The following is a 20,580-nucleotide window of genomic DNA, read 5'->3' as shown; positions in this document are numbered from 1 at the left end:
TTTGGAGGTGAAATATGACATGGATATTAATTCTTCTATCATTATATATTAGTAGTCTGCTAAGCAGCATAACTTGTCACACTACGAAAGATTTATTTATTTATTTATTTAACTTTTATTTAACCAGGAGAGTCCCATTGAGATTAGGAACCTCTTTTTCCAGGGAGTCCTGGCCAAGAGGCAGCAAAGTTATACAATTAAAAATAGTTAAAACGTACATACAACCGCTTATGAGAAACCATCACAAACAATTGATGCAGTCTCTATTGTTTTAAGCTTGGTTTTAAAAGCATTTAAAGACATTAACGCAGTCAAACAGTCGCCTTTGGCTTGGCTTGCTCGGCATTTTCTCTAGAGCGGCTGTACAGCCAAATCAGATTCTGTTCCATTATTTTCCTGTTAACACTGTGAAGCTGCTTTGAAACAATCAGCATTGTAAAAACCACTATATAAGTAAAGGGGACTTGACTTGACAATCAAAAAAGAAAGAAGCCAGTCAGTTGAGTCTGGGCAAAACATTTTACAGTGCATAAGTATTGTTGTCGTTTACTGCATATGCAATATATGCATATTATCCAAAGCGCTTTACATTTTTGCCTCACATTCACCATATGCATATGCTCATTCATTCTCAGAAAATATAACTGAAATGACATTCATTATAAGATTATTAAGTTAACACATTTCAATTGCACCTGCAAAAAAAATCTAGTCATGTATTTCATAGAGGATTTCTTAAAAATACTATGTAAAAATCTTGTTCCCTTTCAGTCGGTCACGTTCGACGTACGTCAGAACTGAACCGACGAATGGGATCTTACTTTAGAGACCAATCCTACTTCGAGCATCTAACAACGAGCCAATGAAATTTGGCATGCGATCACGCATTCCACGCTCCGCCCCGCAGCGCGGGTATAAATAGGAAGTGGAATGGTAGATCAGCGCTTTCTACTTCGGAGCCGAACAGTTTCATTTGCTGTTTCTACGAAGAGCTTTCTGACTACGAGTCAAAATCCTTGTGAACGAGAGTTTGCCAGTGCGGGTGATACGGCGCGTCAGCGAGAGACCGTCCACATCAGTGACTGAGTGTACAAAGAGCTGTTGGTTCGCTGAGCGTTTCCTTACATTACACTACATTACAGTTGGTTCGCTGGGCGCTACACACATATCACTGAGAGCTCACGCAGGCTTGCACTATCGAACTGCGTGGAGCCGCGGTCATCTCCCTGAGTGCTTCAGCACTAAAAGAGCAACTTCCATTCACAAAAGAGCAACACGGTTTGACCCTGCGTCTTTTTCAAGATGTCATTCAAACCGTGTGTTTCTGGGTGCGGTCGATTTCTGTCTCCGCTTGACGGACACGTTCGTTGTCTCTCGTGTCTGGGCGCACAGCACGCTGAGGCTGCGTTCGTGGATGAGACATGTTCCCATTGCGGGAATATGTCCATTGCAGTGTTGCGGTCCCGTCTCCAATACCTCAGAAGAGGTGGAACGCCATCGTCCATCCCCCGATCTAGTGGTCCTCCAGCTGCAAAGCAGAGGGCTACTACTTTGGCTGATGACCTTGGTGGGGACCTGAGGGTGTCGGTCAGGGTAAACCTGACGGGTTTCACGGCTCCTCGGGCCCCTCCCCCCTCCACTGTACCGGTGGAGCTTCCGGAAGGGCGCGCTGACCTCCCACGTGGAGCGCCAGTCGTCTCTTTTGGGGCTCCGGCGGAGGACCAGATGTCGGTCGCTGCATCGGGGGATGAGCTAATGGGTTCCGAGGATGAAGACTCGGCTGCGTTGCCCCCTTCGGGTGTGACAGCGTTGCCCGAGTCTGACCCGGAACTTACGGCTATGCTTGCCCGGGCCGCCGCAAGTGTCGGGCTTGAGTGGAACCCTCCACCACGTCCCGAACCTTCGCGGCTGGATGATTGGTTTCTCGGGACGGGTCGCGCTGGTTCTCAGCGTCCCGCCCCGGTGCCTTTCTTCCCGGAAGTGCATCAGGAGCTCACGAAGTCCTGGGTAGCGCCGTACAGCGTACGCCAGCGATCGACTGACTCCTCCATCCTCACCACTCTCGATGGTGGTGCAGCTAAGGGCTACGAGGGGATCCCTCCAGTCGAGCGGTCGGTTGCGATGCACCTGTGTCCTAAGACCGCTGCGGACTGGAGGCACGCCCCGCGTCTCCCCTCCCGGGCGTGTAAGTTCTCGTCCGGCTTGACGGGCAAGGCTTACGCAGCCTGCGGAGAAGCTGCATCAGCTTTGCATGCCATGGCGCTCCTGCAGGTCCACCAGGCCAAAGCGCTCATGGAACTGCACGAGGGTGGTTCCGACCAGGCAGTTATGCAGGAACTGCGAGCCGCGACGGACCTCGCCCTCCGGGCGACGAAAGTCATGGCCCGCTCCCTGGGTCGGGCGATGTCCACCTTGGTGGTCCAGGAACGCCACCTGTGGCTGAACCTGACAGACATGCGGGATTCGGACAAGGTTCGGTTTCTAAACGCCCCTGTCTGTCAGGCCGGCCTCTTCGGCGACGCCATCGAGGACTTTGCCCAGCAGTTCTCGGTGGCCAAGAAGCAGACGGAGGCCATCAAAAACATCCTGCCCCGGCGGCCCGCTGCTGCCTCCACCCAGCCGCCCGGGGCAGCCCCCCAGTCTGCTCGTCGCCGAGGGCGTCCTCCAGCGTCCGCCTCCGCCCCTGCCAAGCCCAAGCAGCAGCCTCCACCCGCGAAGCAGGGCGCCGGACGCAAGGGGGGCCGCCCAACCCGTCCAAGGGCCCGCCAAACCTGCCGGCAAGCGTAAGGGGAAGCGGCCCTGAGACGGGCAGCCCAGGGAGAAGAGGAGCTGCTCTGAGGGAGATGATGTCCGCATCCCTCCCACCCCCCCCGGAGGAGGACCGGGGGGGCAACACTGGTCACAACATCTCTGCCGCTGGCTCTCCGGAGTCCAGCGGTACCCACATTTTCACCAAAAGAGCAATTTCCTCTCTCTCTGGGCCCCAAGAGGGTCAGGTTGGCAGTGTGCGACGCCCACGGGCCTTGTCACTCCTTTCCTACCCTCCCGTCGCCAGGGGGCAGCTGTGTGGGCCTCGAGGACGCCCCCGGGCCTTCTCACCCACACACTGCCTCTCTTGTGAGCACTCAGTCAACACTCCGGGCCGCCCACGGGCCTTCCGGGTCGGGGCTGAGTGCTTCACTTCCCTGCCTCCGGGCAGTGGACAGCAGAGTGGGCTCCGAGGACGCCCCCGGGCCTTCTCACCCACTCTCTGTCCAAACCAGGAGTGCTCAGGCAACACTACGGGCCGCCTCCGGGCCTCCCGAGTCGGGCCAGAGTACTCCGCTTCGCTGCCCCACCCCGGGCACGTCTGTGGTGCCGTTGGTCCCGCTTGTACGGTCTCTGGGGGCCTGGCTAGGTCTCCCCGGGCCGTCTCGCTGGCTCATCCGTACCATCAGACTCGGCTACGCGATTCAGTTCGCACGCCGGCCACCCAAGTACAAGGGCATCCTCTTCACCTCCGTGCGAAGCAGCGATGCTCAAATCTTGCGGTCAGAGATCGAGGTCCTACTGGCGAAGGACGCGATCGAGCCGGTTCCTCCAGCCGATATGAAGACGGGGTTTTACAGCCCCTACTTCATTGTGCCCAAGAAAGGGGGTGGGTTACGGCCAATCCTGGACCTGCGAGTTCTGAATCGGGCCCTGCACAAGCTCCCGTTCAGGATGTTGACGCAGAAACGCATTTTCCAATGCATCCGTCCCCAGGATTGGTTTGCAGCGATCGACCTGAAGGACGCGTACTTCCATGTGTCTATTCTCCCTCGACACAGACCGTTCCTACGCTTTGCGTTCGAGGGGAAAGCATATCAGTACAAGGTCCTGCCCTTCGGGCTGTCCCTGTCGCCCCGCGTCTTTACGAAGGTCGCGGAGGCAGCCATTGTTCCACTCAGAGAACGCGGCGTTCGGATTCTCAACTACCTCGACGATTGGCTGATCCTAGCCCAGTCGAAGGACCAGTTGTGCGAACACAGGGACCTGGTGCTCAGTCACCTCAGCCAGTTGGGCCTTCGGGTCAACCGAGAGAAGAGCAAACTCTGTCCCACACAGAGGATCTCTTATCTCGGTATGGAGCTGGACTCGGTCAACCGGACGGCGCGCCTCACCGAGGAGCGAGTCCAGTCGGTGTTGAACTGCTTGAATATGTTCAAGAGCAGGACAGCGGTCCCACTGAAATTCTTTCAGAGGCTCCTGGGGCATATGGCATCTGCAGCCGCGGTCACGCCGCTCGGATTGCTTCATATGAGACCGCTTCAACGCTGGCTCAATGGCCGAGTCCCGAGGTGGGCGTGGCAGAGCGGTCAGTACCGGGTCCCAGTGACTCCTTACTGCCGCCAAACCTTCAGCCCGTGGTCCAGCACTTCGTTTCTCCGGGCCGGGGTGCCCCTAGAACAAGTGTCCAGGCATGCTGTGCTATTCACGGATGCCTCCACCACAGGCTGGGGGGCCACGTACAACGGGCATGCAGTTGCTGGTCTGTGGACGGGGCCGCAATTGCATTGGCATATCAATTGCCTCGAGTTACTGGCAGTACATCTGGCACTCCGCCGCCTCAAGGGGCCGCTGCGTGGCAAGCATGTACTGGTCCGTACGGACAGCACCACGGCCGTTGCGTACATCAACCGTCAGGGTGGTCTACGCTCCCGTCGTCTGCTCCAACTCGCCCGCCACCTCCTCCTGTGGAGTCAGAAGCAGCTGAGGTCGCTTCGGGCCATTCATGTCCCTGGTGTGCTGAACCAGACAGCCGACGAGCTCTCTCGTCAGCCGACACCTCCGGGAGAGTGGCGACTCCACCCCCAGGCGGTCCAGCTGATATGGGACCAGTTCGGAGCCGCACAGGTCGACCTGTTTGCCTCTCCGGACTCGACCCATTGCCAGTGGTACTATTCCCTGACCGGGGGTACCCTCGGCACAGATGCACTGGCGCACAGCTGGCCCCGGGACCTACGCAAGTATGCGTTTCCCCCAGTGAGCCTTCTTGCACAGACTCTGTGCAAGGTCAGGGAGGACGAGGAGCAGGTCTTGTTAGTTGCGCCGTATTGGCCCAACCGGACCTGGTTCCCAGAACTCACACTCCTCGCGACAGCCCCTCCTTGGCCGATTCCCCTGAGGAAGGACCTTCTTTCTCAGGGACGGGGCACGCTATGGCACCCGCGTCCAGACCTCTGGAATCTTCATGTCTGGTCCCTGGACGGGACGCGGAGGTTCTAGATGGACTACCACAAGCTGTCGTAGATACCATCGCTTCAGCTAGAGCCCCCTCTACGAGGCGCCTCTATGCTCTGAAGTGGAACCTGTTCGTTGAGTGGTGCGCTTCCCGCCGGGAAGACCCCCGAAGGTGTTCGATCAGTGTCGTGCTTTCCTTCCTGCAAGATGGGTTGGAGAGAAGGCTGTCTCCCTCCACCCTCAAGGTATATGCTGCAGCAATAGCAGCGTACCATGATGTAGTAGAAGGTAAGTCCGTGGGGAAGCACGACCTAATCGTCAGGTTCCTCAGAGGTGCGAGGAGACTAAATCCTCCTCGTCCATCCTCGATACCCTCTTGGGACTTAGCTCTAGTGCTCCGAGCACTTCAGAGCCCTCCCTTCGAGCCCTTGGCGTCTTGTGAGTTGAAAATCTTGTCAATGAAGACAGTGCTCCTGACGGCATTGGCCTCGATCAAGAGGGTAGGGGACCTGCATGCACTTTCGGTCAACGAATCGTGCCTAGAGTTCGGGCCAGGTAACTCTCACGTCGTCCTGAGACCCCGGCCCGGATATGTGCCCAAGGTTCCTACCACTCCCTTCCGGGATCAGGTGGTGAACCTGCAAGCGCTGCCTTCGGAGGAGGCAGACCCAGCCCTGGCTTTGCTGTGTCCGGTCCGCGCTCTTCGCGCTTACGTTGACCGGACCCAAAGCCTTCGGACCTCAGAGCAACTCTTCGTCTGTTACGGAGGCCAGCAGAAGGGAAAGGCTGTCTCCAAGCAGAGGTTAGCCCACTGGATAGTGGATGCTATAGTCTTGGCCTACCAGTCCCAAGACGTGCCTTGCCCGTTCGGTGTAAGAGCTCACTCCACTCGGAGTGTTGCTTCTTCCTGGGCGCTGGCTCAAGGCGCCTCGCTGACAGACATATGTAGAGCTGCGGGCTGGGCGACACCTAACACGTTTGCTAGATTCTATAGTTTACGTGTAGAGCCGGTATCTTCCCGCATCCTCGCCCCCAGGGGCCAGGAGCGCTAAGTGCCCGTTCTAAGTGTCGGCTTGCGAAACGCCACTCCCGCCCTCTGGGCCGGATACGTGCGTCTATTGTCTCCAGTTGTGTTCCCCGGGAAACCGGCTAACCCTGTCGAGCTCCTCCGTCACCCCTCCGGTGTCAGACGTTGCGGACCGTCTGACGCCAGGCCTGCACCCGTATGCTTGTGAAACGTGGCTGTAGGCTGGGTTCCATATGTAGCGGTTCCCTCACGGCAACCCCATATGTGTATTCTTCCACGGTACCAGCTACCCTTCAGGCTAGCCCCGTGTCTTTCCCTCGACAGAGCCCGCTCTGTCGTCTCTGGGCGTGTTCTTTCCCCCCTTCAGTCAGGCTGGAACCACCCCAGAGACTGCCATATGTTGCACTACCCTGCCAGGTTAGTCCTTATGTGTATTCTGCCACCTCTCCTTCCCTGAAGGACGTGGCCCCGCAGCGTACCCTCTCTCTCAAGTACGAGGTAGGCACGCTTTCCCAGCGTTATCCAATAGTCATTCTGAGTGGGTCTTGCAGAAACAGCAGTGACTGTACTCCCTGCTTGGAGCCCTGACTTCCGTACCATACTAGACGGTGCAGTGCGCTCAAGCAGGACGCTGGAAGGGCCAGGGCGCTGGCGTTTTCCATAGGGATCCCATTCGTCGGTTCAGTTCTGACGTACGTCGAACGTGACCGACTGAAAGGGAACGTCTCGGTTACGTATGTAACCCTCGTTCCCTGAAGGAGGGAACGGAGACGTACGTCCCGTCGCCAGATGCTGTGCTTCCGCTGGGAGTCCGGTCACCTTCGGCTCCTCAGTAGGAAAAGCGCTGATCTACCATTCCACTTCCTATTTATACCCGCGCTGCGGGGCGGAGCGTGGAATGCGTGATCGCATGCCAAATTTCATTGGCTCGTTGTTAGATGCTCGAAGTAGGATTGGTCTCTAAAGTAAGATCCCATTCGTCGGTTCAGTTCTGACGTACGTCTCCGTTCCCTCCTTCAGGGAACGAGGGTTACATACGTAACCGAGACGTCTTGTCTCATTATTGTGAAGCAGTCAAAATTAGAGAACAATTTAGAAACAGTCGATTTTTTTCAGAACTATTTTTGATATTCATTGCTTAAAGTTGAAAGGAAGATTAGTATACCATTGTTCTGCTTGCATGTTTTACAAAATACCAAGGTACTTAAACAAAAACTTTTATTTTGTCGAAAACACCCTGATCAAAATTAGAGAACAATAACCAATGCAGCACAAAAAAAATATTACAACTAAATTGTGATCAGGGACATTGTTTTGGGAAAAAAAAATCGAGCTGATTGGAAGATGCTCGCAGTGAAGAAACCACATGTTGCCGAGGTTCTGATAAACAGGTTCTGAGGTTCTGCCATGTAGCTGTATAATAGGCCAACTCCTGCTGCAGAAACATCCCCAAAACCATGCCACTTCCTCCTCCATCTTTCAGTGACTTCTTTGGACACTTTGGGTTAATTTTTTTCCCCAGTTTAATGCTGAACATAATGTTTACCATCAGACACAAATACATTAAAACTTGCATTCATCACTAAAATAAACTTTGGACCAGTTCTCCTCTGTTCACACAACATGCTCCTCAGCAAAGGTTAGTCTAGCCTTTTGATTCTTTCTGCTGATGAGAGGCTTGGTCACTGCAGAGTGAGCTTTCAGTCTGAATTCTCTTAAATGACAAGACACTGTATGGCGAAACAGATCCTTACTGTGTTCAGCTCTGAACTGGCGAGTAATTCCAGCTGCAGTGTTGAACCGATTCCACATTGAAAGTCTCCGCATTGTCCTGTCCTCTCGTGCATTGTTCTTGCGTACCTTTTGGGGTACTTGAATGAATTAGTGTCTTTGTAAAGCTTCAATATTCTAGAAATTACAGATTTGGAATGACAAACTTCTTTTGCAATAGCTGAAAGGATCATCCTTTTGGCCTTCATCTGGACACCCTGGTGGCGTAGGGTTTCAGTCAGCTTAGAGTGGCTTGACATCTTGCAAAGTCAGTGAAATTTGGAAAGTTTGCTTCAAGTTAAATAGGGTTTGCCATGATTATTATGGAAATTAGCACCAAGTGCCAGATTAACAACCAAAGCTTGAAGGTATCTGAAAGTGTTCTCTAATTTTGACCAGCGTTATTTTTCAATTGTCCTATTTAAATTGTATATACTATCCTTCAGAATATATTTAACTTGTGAAATATGTTTAAAAAAACTGCCCTTCTGACCTTGAAATTTAGGAAATTGTATGTTGTTCTCTAATTTTGATCTCTACTATATATATATATATATATATATATATATATATATATATATATATATATATATATATATATATATATATACATACAGTATTTCCTCAAATAAAAGCCTGTAGTCAATTAAATGCCGGGCCTCTGATAGTGGCCGGGGGCGTGGTCAGGACAAACAAATAAAGGCCGGTCTCAAATAAAGGCCGGGGGAGAATGAGTGGATAATCTCCTAAATGCCGTTAATTTAATGCGAAACCATCCTGATGCCACACGATGCGACCTGATGCAAGTCATGCCAGTGCGACACACGCTAATCCTGGTCTCTTCTATAGTTAACCTAAAAACTTTACAGGGATTGCTTTGTAAATTAAATTGAGAATATAACGGCTGCATGTGCCATTTTAAATAGACTACTGTAGTCTATGAGAGATGAAGATCAATGTTTCTCAAGATTTCACGTCTGTGAAAATGCCGTGTCAGGCAGGCTACAGATATCAATCTTCACAATGCGTGCACCTCAATCTGCTCCGTCAGTAGTCAGGGCACTGATCAGGGAGTCAGTCCATTGACTTACCAGTATGTCCTGATCAGTGCCCTGACTACTGAACTAGGGAGCTGATTAAGACGCACCTAATATTAGCCTCTCGTTTCTTTTATGTCTTAAGGGGGTCGCACCCAAGCCTCGAAGCTCAGATCCGCGCAGCGCCGCGTCCCAAGCCTTATTTATACTTTCGCCTGTCTCCGCTGCACGAGCCTCCGCTGACTGCGCGCGCTCCTCCCCAAACGGACGAGGCATTTATACTTGACGCGCTTGCCATTGTGCTATTCTTTGAAACGACAGAGGCCGATTTGGAGTAATTGTTCTATAAACCAACGCGTCGAGAAGAAGTGGGCTAACGTGCACAGGTGATGATATTTATTTTAGTACATTTCACCAAAAACCACACCACAAAAGAATCGTGTTAAACTCAGTAAACCTTGGCTTGATATTATTACTTGTGACATGAGAACAAAATATGCACTAAACTAACAATCTCTTAAATATTTCCTAATTTCACTAAACTTTAATGTCGTGATTTATTTATTTATTTGCTTAAACCTGGATCTTTATTTAAAATGGCTTATTTTTGCTTTTGTAGACTCGTTCAGTAAATATAAGCACCTCATTTGTATGTGCAACCTGGGGGCCGGTGTGATGAGACGTCATGCTCGGCTAGATTCCCTGAGAACTCGTTCATCTTCGGATGTTACAAAATGCATATTATTTTGTTGTATGGTGATATTTCTGCAAAAGTTTCTTTAAAAAATCAATGATATTTGTCCACTGGAACGATCACTTTAAATTGAAAACGGTTTACATAAAGCAATTCTATTTCAAACAGATGGAATTAGAAATACAGGCCTGCCCCTACTAAAAGCCTACTTCAAATAAAAGCCGGTTCCGATCAACAGTTCAGGTAAATAAAGGCCCCAGTCTTTATTTGAGGAATTACGGTAGTTTAGTATTTAATATTGAATATCTGAAGACATGACTTTTTAATTTATGAGTCTGGTTTCCGTATTATCATCTCTATATCTCTGTGTCTCACAGGAAAGCAGTAAAGGCCACACTGGTTCTTCTGCCCCTTCTGGGCATCACATACATGCTGTTCTTCGTCAACCCTGGGGAGGATGAGATCTCACAGATTGTCTTTATATACTTCAACTCTTTCCTTGAGTCCTTTCAGGTAAGCAAGTACAGTTTTGGCCCTTATTAATTGTGATAAAACAGATCTAAATCTGTAGACTGTGTAAACTCAGCCTGATCTGCCGGTGATTTGATTTCTCTCTGCAACTCAATCTGGAAACCTTTACATTAATTTATACTGCTTCTGTTAAACTTTTGTGGGAACCAATCACAGACTGGCTTATCCACCTGGCATGCTATTGGCAGGTTTAACATGATGACGGATAGAGAAGCAATGGGTCGTTGCCAGTCGATCACCCCTCTTGTGGACTGATTGGTTGAAGGACTATCCAATTGAGTCATTTGAATAATGCTCATTAATAAAATAATAAATCGAAGTCACACCCTCTATGCAGACTGACACACTAGGTCCTCCTGTGGTCCCAGGGGAAACTGTCATCCCTCAGGGCGATGTACATCCCCAGGGACCAAAACCAGGGAGCAGACATCCTGTCGAGGCAGGGGCTGAGGCCCAGGGAGTGGGCAGACGTGGCTGAGGCGGCGTCTGTATGCATTCCCCCGACTGCTCTGCTCCCGGAGTTCTGGAGCGGGTCCGCCGGGAGGGCTCAGCCTTCTCCTAGTAGTACCCCGGTGGCCGACCTGAGTGTGGTTCTCCGACATCATCGACCGGCTAAATGGCCTTCCATGGCAGGTCCCTCTGAGGCGGGCTCTGCTGTCTCAGGCGGGGGGCACATATTTCATCCCCTGGCCAGAGCTGTGGAACCTCCTGGTCTGGCCCCTGAGGGGGCCCAGTACCTAGGAGAGGGCTTGTCAGCAGGTGTCGCGGAGACCTTCTCAGCTCTAGGGCACCTTCCACCAGAAGACTTGGTGTAGAGAGCGTGAGGTGGACCCAGTTACTGCCCGAACGCTTCAGTGCTGGAGTGCCTTCAAGATTGCTTCTCCATCGGGCTTACCCCATTCAACCTTAAGGTGTACGTGACTGCCATTGGGGCTTTCCACTTATCTATAGGTGATGTACTGCTGGGGAGGCGCCATCTGATGGTACAGATCCACCGTGTGCTTGGAGGATGAGGCCTAATGCTCATTCCAGAGTCTCAACCTGAGACCTGGCAGTGGTGCTCAAAGGGCTGGCTGAGGCCCTTTTGGAAAGATTTCATTCATGCTTCAGTCTCGTAACGCTGGGTGCATTCCCAGAGTGTCGTCACTCGACGACGCAGTGTCTCGTTCCCGCTCAGGGAACAAGGGTTATCATCATAACCCGAGACTTTTTGTGCTAATACATCACATGCTGAAGTGGTTACAGCTCATTAGTATATAGCTGCTACTAATCACTAAACACATGTTGTTTTTGCAAAAAGCATTTGTTAAGTGTTCTATGAAGTCTCACCCACGTGTTCGGAAATCCTCATTCCATTTTACTTGTGGTGATTTCTCACAGTTGACCGTGTAACCCAAAGCACACAAGGTCAACTCTATCCCCTGTTTTGCACCATTTGCTTCCTGGTGTGACCCAGGGGTCTCTCGTGAATGTTGAAGCCATGTTTTCCACGGATTCATCTGGCCCCACATCTGTCCAACTCCTCTTGGAAATGACAAATCATCCGTGGGGAAAATTGAATGTTAGGGTACATTAGACAAACATGCTGAACAGTTTAATGGCAGGATCCTTTTAAAAAAAATTGTAATATTTATTTATTTATTTATTTATTTATTTATTTATTTATTTATTTATTTATTTATTTATTTATTTATATACATTTTCAATTTCCCTCTTAAAGGTTATGTAGAAAGATGTTTTATTTTATTTTTTGCTCTCAAACTCATGTTTTGTTAATGTAACCCTGTCAACATTTTTAAGATTATTTAACATATTTAAAATGTATTTTAGAATGTATTCATTTAAGATAGACAGCTAATGATTATTCTTATTTGTTCCATTTTCATATTGAATATTCTATATTTAACTTACCTTAAAGATGTGAAAAATATTTCGTATTTTTTCAATGTCTTGTTCTCTTTACAGGGCTTCTTTGTGTCAGTGTTCTACTGCTTTTTGAACAGTGAGGTAAGAAAGCTGTTTTCCTGATCTTCTCCTTTTTCCACCCTCTAAAATATGCCCTCTGCTTTTGAATCGTAGTTCTACAACAGTTTTGTGTCTGTTTGAAGTGCTACATTATAATTTGGGTTATTCAGATTTGCTCAGTCAGGGCTGCTCAATGACACCTGGTCAAAAAATAATCACATTGAGACAACTTTCTGTTAACCCAAAACCACCCTTTTTGCAGTCAATAAATATAAAAACCGACTCCCCCCATAAAATATTAATTCCTGCGGGAACTAAATCTGGCTTGTATTACATGCCCTTTGAAAAGGACAGTAAACCTTTGGGAATTTCCAGCCAGAATGTCCCTCTTAAGTGTTGTGCCCAGTCTTCAAATGTAAGCACATCTTGCGCATCATGTTATCCTCCTAAGTAAATATGCTTACAGGTGCTGTAAAGGATCCAGGATCTGATCCGTCTGGGTTTTTTGTCATTTTGTCATTTTAGCCAATGAACAAGTTCAAAGAAAGCAGATAAGTATGGGCTTGATCTGAGGTCACCCTGAGTCACAGATAGATATCAGAATACACAAGCAAAGCAGAGCGTACAGTGTTGCTTAAAGTCAAAGTGATAACATTGATCTGTTCCCGGTACATATGAAAGGGAAACCGCAATGTCAGATACAAGACGTCCAAAAAAAATACCTTCATTGGCGTAATGCACCTTCAGAAAGTGCCTTTGGTTCCAATGAGGCTATGCAAACAGGTTCTGAATTCAAAGGCCTGTGGTACTAAATTACAGCTACAATAACAAACACTTGCCGCAAGTATCTGAAAGTCAAAATGATCTCTCCTGGAAGTGCAAGAAAGCGCTTTCTTTCAGTCACATGGTCATTTTTTTCACTTTCTTCTCTATGTGTTGCATTACAGTTTACTGAGGTTAAAACTATTTAAAAGGATAGGATATTGTGTTGTTGTTGTTTTTCTTTTTTTTTTTGCATGCAATGAAAATGGATGTTTATTCACATGTTCAGGCTTTAGTATCAGAACATAAAGTATACGAATACACTTCAGAATAAGTGAAGTTCAAGCATAACTTGGCCTTGACCAGTTCCACATCTAATACTACTTCAGAAAGAAGGTTTTAATAGAGCATAAGAGGTGTCCAATCCTGCTCCTGAGTTCCACTGTCCTACAGAGTTCAGCTCCAACCCCAATTAAACCCCAATTAAACCTAGCGGAAGTTTAACAAACTGTATATGTATTGTCTTACTAGTACTTATGTGTATTTAAAGGTTGTAGACCTAAAATTAACATGTGGTTGAAAACACTGCATAGTTGTGATATATGACAAGGGCTGTGCCAAAGCAGAAAAGCACATACCAGTTTGAATCTGGCAGGTATGTGACGTCAATGTATTATTATAAATCCCATATGTGGGACCGTACCGCTCAAAGGGTTAAACAAACCTGAACTATAGCTAATCAAGATATTACTGGTCATATTAGAAACTTCTAGACAGGTGTGTTGAGGCAAGTTTGAAATAACAAACTGTGCAGGATAGTGACTCACCAGGAGCAGGTTTGGCCCTGTTATATAGCCTACTAATATTATATATGAAAATTGTTTACAATTTAATATATAGATATAGATCGATGTAATATAGAAAAAAAACAGCTATAAAATCAACATATACCGCCTTTATGGCCGTTTCTCAATACCAAGTACGCAAACTGTGACTTGTGTCCTTGGTAGTTCAAACTTGCCAAGTTCAACTCGGGAGAACGAACTCCAGAGGACGTTGTTTAAAGCTCAAATATGTGGTTTATTTATAAAGAGAGCGCCTATTTGGCAATTTGATCTGGTGTTTTCGGAGTTGTGAGATCCAGTCGGTCCAGCGGGTGATCAGCGCTCGTTAACCCGCTGAGAGCAGCCTTTTCTCTGCTAGACCTTCTGACGTTTGCTGCTGGCTCTGATGTCTTTGGTGGTTAAACATGAAATATAATTTTTCTTGTGTAGATTTAACGAGTGATCTTTGGTCTCATTAATCTATAATTTATTCCCTGACAGATCGTTTTGGCTGATGGCAGAGTGAAGTTTTTTATTTTATTTTTTAGGATATTTAACTTAACCGTTGTAGATAGCACTAACTTTTTTTTGACTGGATTGTTCGCTTTATTTCTTGTATAGTTTCTTATACCTTTTGCTTATACTCTTATATCATTGATGACATTTAACAAAAAGAGAATAGGCTGTGTTTTATGTCATATTTCATTTTATTAGAGTGAAAATCATATGCACACTTGTCTGAACCACATATTATTATTATTATTATTATTATTATTGTTGTTGTTGTTGTTGTTGTTGTTGTTGTTGTTGTTATTATTATTAAACGAAAATAGGCAGGGTTTTTTATATTTTGTTTTTTGGTAGATACATGCAGTGAAGATAATGCACTGCCTGCACTTCACTTGTGTGGCTATAATATCATATTTGTTTTGATGAAAATGAAAAGAGTGGTGTTTTATCATATATTTCGTTTTATTGTAGCCTAAAATATACAGCATATAGGCCTACACTTTCAGTGACACTATGAAGAACGCTGCTGTTACAAGATCAGCCTGATGACTTGACTTGTGTCCTGCCGTCCTCGGTAGTTCGTTCTCAAGTCGAACTTGACAAGTCTAAATTACACGGACGCAAGCCGTTCGCGTACTTGGTATTGAGAAACGTATATTCTATGCTGCAATAAAACGAAATATGTCATAAAACACAAGCTGCCTCTTTTTTTCCTTTATACATAACATATCTTAAACATATTAAACATATTATAGCCACACAAATGTGGTTCAGGCGACTCACATCTTGATTATGCATGCATATTTAGAACAAAACGAAATATAAAACAAAACCCTGCCTCTTTTCTCATGTTTGTGATATCTGATGTTTAACCACATCAGAACCAGTGGCAGACGTCAGAAGGTTTAGCCGAGGAAAGGCTGCTCTCGGCGGGTTAATGAGCCTGAGAACCCGCAGATCGATCTCACAAAACAGCAGATAAAATTGTCAAATATGCGCTCTCTTTATAAATAAACCACATATTTAATCATTAAACAAGTACATTCTTGACTGAAAAAGTCTTAAAACTAAATTTTTTGACACATTAACAGTAGTATATTTAAATTAAGCAGATTTTCTGATCCGCTATTGACGCTTTGCTGATCGGCGCGAGATGCATTCTGGGATGTCTCCTTTCAGTACAGCCTCGATAAAAGGGGCGGATCAAGGACACATCCAGGGATTTTAACCGTAGCCTGCTTGGCTAGATGTGAACTTTGAAATGGAACAGTACTTGGGCAGCGACTGATGACGTTTCACAAGTCCAGACAAGTACGCATATTGAGAAACGGCTTATATTAGGTGGCCTTAACTACTATGTAGTAACATTTGAATGAATCATTTGATACAATGCACTTATTGTGTACATACATGTTTTTACATTGTACTTACATTTTTAAAAATACCTGCATGCAATTATGTCTGTAATTAATTTCTGTAGTTACATTTGTAATTACACAGTTGGCACTTCCCTTACACCCAACCCTACCCTTAAACTTATCCACAAACCACATCCATCCCTAACTCTACCCCTTTCCCACCGCAATATCAGCAAAGGTGTGTTGCAATACAATTTGAACACAATAAGTACATTGAACTTATTTTTGATGTAAGTACATAGTACTTAAGGCCACCTAATATAAAGTGAGGCTCAGTTATGTTCATGGGAAAGCAAAGTTAGTCTATTGTGAATGTGTGGGCTAAAATAAAATAAAAAGAATGTCAGGGATTATTTCAGCGAAAGCTCTGAAAGCTGCATTTTAAACCTCGCTGTAAGTGTCAGCAGTCACTGACCCAAGGGGTTTTACATTTTTACAGAAATGCAGAAAAAGAGAGAGTCAAGCTCTCAGAGAAAAAGTCAGACGTTTCTTCTCTAAATGGATTTTTGATCGCTTAGCATTAGTTTGACCTCTTTGATCTTCTGAAACCCCCCACTTCACACCCACTACAAAGGTTAATTATATACAGCACTAGAGCTTTACTGTTCACTTCTGGTCTACTGTACAGACTGACATTTGACCCTCACAGGCATGGGCAACTCTGTTCATACTGTGCCATGGGCTGCCAGCAACTATTTCATTCCCATTCAAACAATGACCCTGTCAGGGTTTGGATTTATGAAAGGAGCGAGGACTCTGATGCAGAATAACAGGCTTTTAAATTTAACAAAAATGAAACAAAACAAACAAAAACTATTCCGTACAGCACACATTGCACTGAACATAACATGAACACGCAGCCAATGAGCACACTTGCAGATTTTTTCTGTACCGGACCGGAATCTGAACACCATGTTCTGTAGGGGTCTGTCACAAAACGTAGAATAAACTAGACTAAAACGACAGGCCAAATATATTTTGAATGCAACTTGAATGCAGAATAATATTTTATCTACCATAATTAAGTTGCATAATTATTGTAGGTAAACACAGTAATATTATTCGTAATAATATATACAGTCACTTAGAATTAAGAATTAAGTAGAATTAATTACATATAATTTCTGGTTTTACTCTTCTTTAAAGTAATATAACAGCAGTTTTTATCAAATGAAAATAAAAATGCTAAATAGAAGCATTTTTACTGGTTGACTGGTCCACTGAACAATATGTATTTAAACACAAATCTACTCAAAATTAAATCCTTTAGCTCCAATCACAGTGACTTGAATTACATGCATGTGGAGTGTTTACTAGATTCATTTCCAGTACAGGCAGCATCACAGGCTTTGGTGACTATCAAAATCTTCATCTGGGGAGAAAGCAACAGACATGCACTCTGTACACTATCCATAGTACATTGGAGCGGTTTTGAAGATGTGTATTAAATGAGGTGGAGACAAGATAGGAGGTTTAGATGTTTACTCTAACATCCATCTCATCTGAGAGTGACTGTTCAGACTCGTCTTTCTCATACAACACATTGATTCAGTAAACCCCCCTCCCTCCAAATTACTTTCTGAAGTATTGTCCTAATATTTCTCATACGCTTAGTTCAACCACCTGCTTCTGGTTACCTCCTCTGTATTTAAACTGTATTTACCATTTTAGTTAGTCAAAAGACAATAATAATTTTAACCAATTCTGACAGCACAGTTTAAGGAAATGCCATAAGTTTGGTTGCTAGGGAGAAGGCTCCCTGGTTGCTATGAAACTACTCTTAATATGCAAATGATGCAGGGTTTCGTTGGTGGCATATATCACACTGGTGTGATTAGTAAATGTTAATGATGTTCAGATGTTTTTAGTTTTTTTGTATGGGAGCAGAACTTTACTGCTAACCTTTGACCACTCCTGCCACTCCAAATTCCGATCTGATCAATTACAGAACTACTCTCAGACCAGTGTAAAATATATGAGCTCCATTAAACATATTTCTTCTTCATATATGTATAATATAATCCTGCTGTCTTCATATATGGTATTTGCACTATACAGCAAATTGAAAACCGTCTCAGGTTACAATTGTAACCATGGTTCACTGAGAAGGAGAATGAGACACTGCACCATGGATTATGTGGATTATGTAATTTTATTGGCCAATGACAGGGTGAGACATTACCCCTGAGATGTTCCCTTACAAGGTGGGGGAAACTCAACACTGTGTCTTGAATTGACGCTATGACGAAACAAAAACCCACTTTGCTATGCTGAAGCAGTGCTTGCCTCATTAGCTGTGCCTATGCACGACCAAAATGGTTATAGCATAAATTGACTCTACAGACTTACTTAGCCAGAGTCAGATGCAGCAATCATACAGGGTGTGTCCTAAAACTCATAAAGTCTGTAAGTGGTAATGTTCCCTCACCCATTACCAAAGCTTGTATGTTCCATGACAAGTAAATTCCTGGCCTTTATAAACTTCCTTCCTTCCTTGTGGTCCAAAGGTGTTCAATGACAAAAAAGATACTTTTAGGCAAATTACCTTTACTTGTTAGTTTCTACATGGATTGGTAAAGGCTCCAATGGGGAGCGGAGGACACTACTTTAAAACCTCTGACAGTGGGGGAAGGTTCCACTCTATCAAAGAGCCTATCAAAGCAAGCCTGTTAAATGCCAGGTACAGCCTTTGATACTGCTACCATTCTAAAAGAGAGCCACTAGGTAGCTATACTTCTTAAACACCCCAGAGTCATAGGGGAAGCAGCTCAACCCTCTTAACACACTCATCTAGGACCTGCTATAACCTGTACTTAAGTTAGCACTAGCCAGATATGCTTTGTCCTAAAGGGTATTCTAGCAGAACCAGAAAGGAGACCAAAGGTTACTTAAGGCTACCATCTTGTTGGGGTTTTAATTCTCCTCGATTCCATTTACCAAATTGCTTCTTATTGATTATTTGCCTCAGATCTCGTATTTTCCTTCTAACATCCCACCTCCTTTGTGCTCTTCGGCTCAGAGGAGAAGCCTGAGGAACTACTCTGGCCCTCCCTCCCAGTCCTCAGACAGTGATGGTCCAGGTCCCCCAGAGGTCTTAGGCAAAGATTTAGATTGACACGGGATGTACTTCCTGATAGCTGCCGCCCATGCCCTTGCCTCTTTAAACTTCCTGACCATCAGCTCTACAGATGTGCTGAAAGGTTCCAAGAGTTTTTCTCTTTGATGTCCACCAAGTTCTTCATTGCCACCATCAGTACCATTGAACAACTAATGGCAGCAGCTCTTTGTTAGTTTAGGGGCCCAGAGGGCCAAATCTGTGATGCAGTGAAGCTCAGTGATCGCTTCAGGAGACGGCTCTTTGGGGAACACTACTATCAAATTATGGCAATCCTATTGATCAACAATAACTCATGAAACCATCAAGGTGTGACACAGAAGTATATAAGGGCAACTTGCTAACATGACATTCACCTTTTCTTTTGAAGGGACTGTTTGGTAGGCAGGCCTGAGGCATGACAAAGAGGTTCTTTCTCATTTCTTGTTCTCAGGGAACATAGGTTACATATGTAAACTGAGACATTCCATTTCGAAGGGAACTCACACTGTGTTCTAGAACGCTTTTGGGGAGCGATATACCCACGCCACGCCATGCTAAGAGGAGTGCATTCCAGTGGCATGTCAATTCATTCTAGCTTACTCTTACTGCAGTGTGCATCATAGCAGCCGTCGAGCGAACGCACAAAGAATGTCATAACATAATTTTCAACACACTCATGTATCTCATATGATCATGACTCAGAATCATGACAGGAAAAGCAGAAGTGGCGCCAGCGACTGTGGCATAATAAAAGTTCTGCTGCCCGCGAGGCATGTGTTGCGTTCATCTCTTATAAACAATTGCTCCAGTGGCCTTGCTCAGTTCCCACAACTCTCATCCTGCTCTGCTTCATACCACAATAATGTTAATAATCACATCCATTAACATGATTTCTGCTCGATTCCTACCCTGATTCTTTTTCACTGGCTGCGAGGTGAAGACCACATACCAAGATTCTGATGCTCAAGATGCTTGGCGTCATCAAGCTACACCTTTTGTTTTGAATAGGCACCCTCTAGCAGATGGAAAATTACATAGTGAACCTTTTAAGTGAACACAAATCACAACTGTATTTAAATGGTTAATTAATTTATTTATTTTATTTTTTTATTCATCAGAACTGGGCTTATGCATTTTAGAAACGTACATTATGTATCTGCTCATTCCATGCAATAAATGCCCAGGTAGTGGTCAGTGGTATGACCTATTTCCGTAGAACTTCAGTATTTTATCTAGAAAATAACGGTGACGTTTCCATGAAATTAAAGCATTTTACAGTATGCTAGTTACCTTGCAATGACGTGGCAAGTTTATAAATGGCTTGAGCAAGTTTGGAGGTCTATTGCTGTCTCGATAGAGAGCTGTCATCTGCTCATGTGAATAATAGTGGCCGTCCTGAGGAGAGCTTAAATGTGGGCTCAGAAATGTGACACTTTTCAAAAAAAAACTCTTTAAAATATTTTTAAAGCCTTGTATCGCTATCGACTCGTGATTTAATTGGATTCTCAGCATTTTAAGTTGTTTATTGACCTAAATCACTAAATAAAAATACATGCATCAAGATTGATGCATATGCATCATCAGGATTTGTAATTGATACATAAAGAAAACGAGTGAATTGATGCACATCTAAATAAATATATTTATTATACCACCTTCTTTCTCGCTTACTCACCCACTTCATTTTTCATATTTATAATTTTCTCTCTATCCACTGTAAATAAAACCTCTTTTCTCTGACGT

General features: G+C 45.5%; 1 protein-coding gene across 1 annotated transcript in view; it reads left to right on the top strand.

The window, feature by feature from the left end:
- Nucleotides 1-20,580, top strand: part of crhr1 (corticotropin releasing hormone receptor 1) — a 234,512-nt gene that overhangs the window by 202,365 nt on the left and 11,567 nt on the right. The window contains exons 12-13 of the mRNA XM_067412726.1: nt 10,108-10,243; nt 12,227-12,268. Coding sequence (XP_067268827.1) covers nt 10,108-10,243; nt 12,227-12,268 — 178 coding nt within the window. The remainder of the gene's footprint in view (nt 1-10,107; nt 10,244-12,226; nt 12,269-20,580) is intronic.

This window comes from Pseudorasbora parva, chromosome 2 (assembly GCF_024679245.1).
Source record: "Pseudorasbora parva isolate DD20220531a chromosome 2, ASM2467924v1, whole genome shotgun sequence".
Taxonomy (NCBI): Eukaryota; Metazoa; Chordata; class Actinopteri; order Cypriniformes; family Gobionidae; genus Pseudorasbora; species Pseudorasbora parva.
Note: the sequence above shows the minus strand (reverse complement) of the source record. Positions and strands in the feature narration are given on the sequence as shown.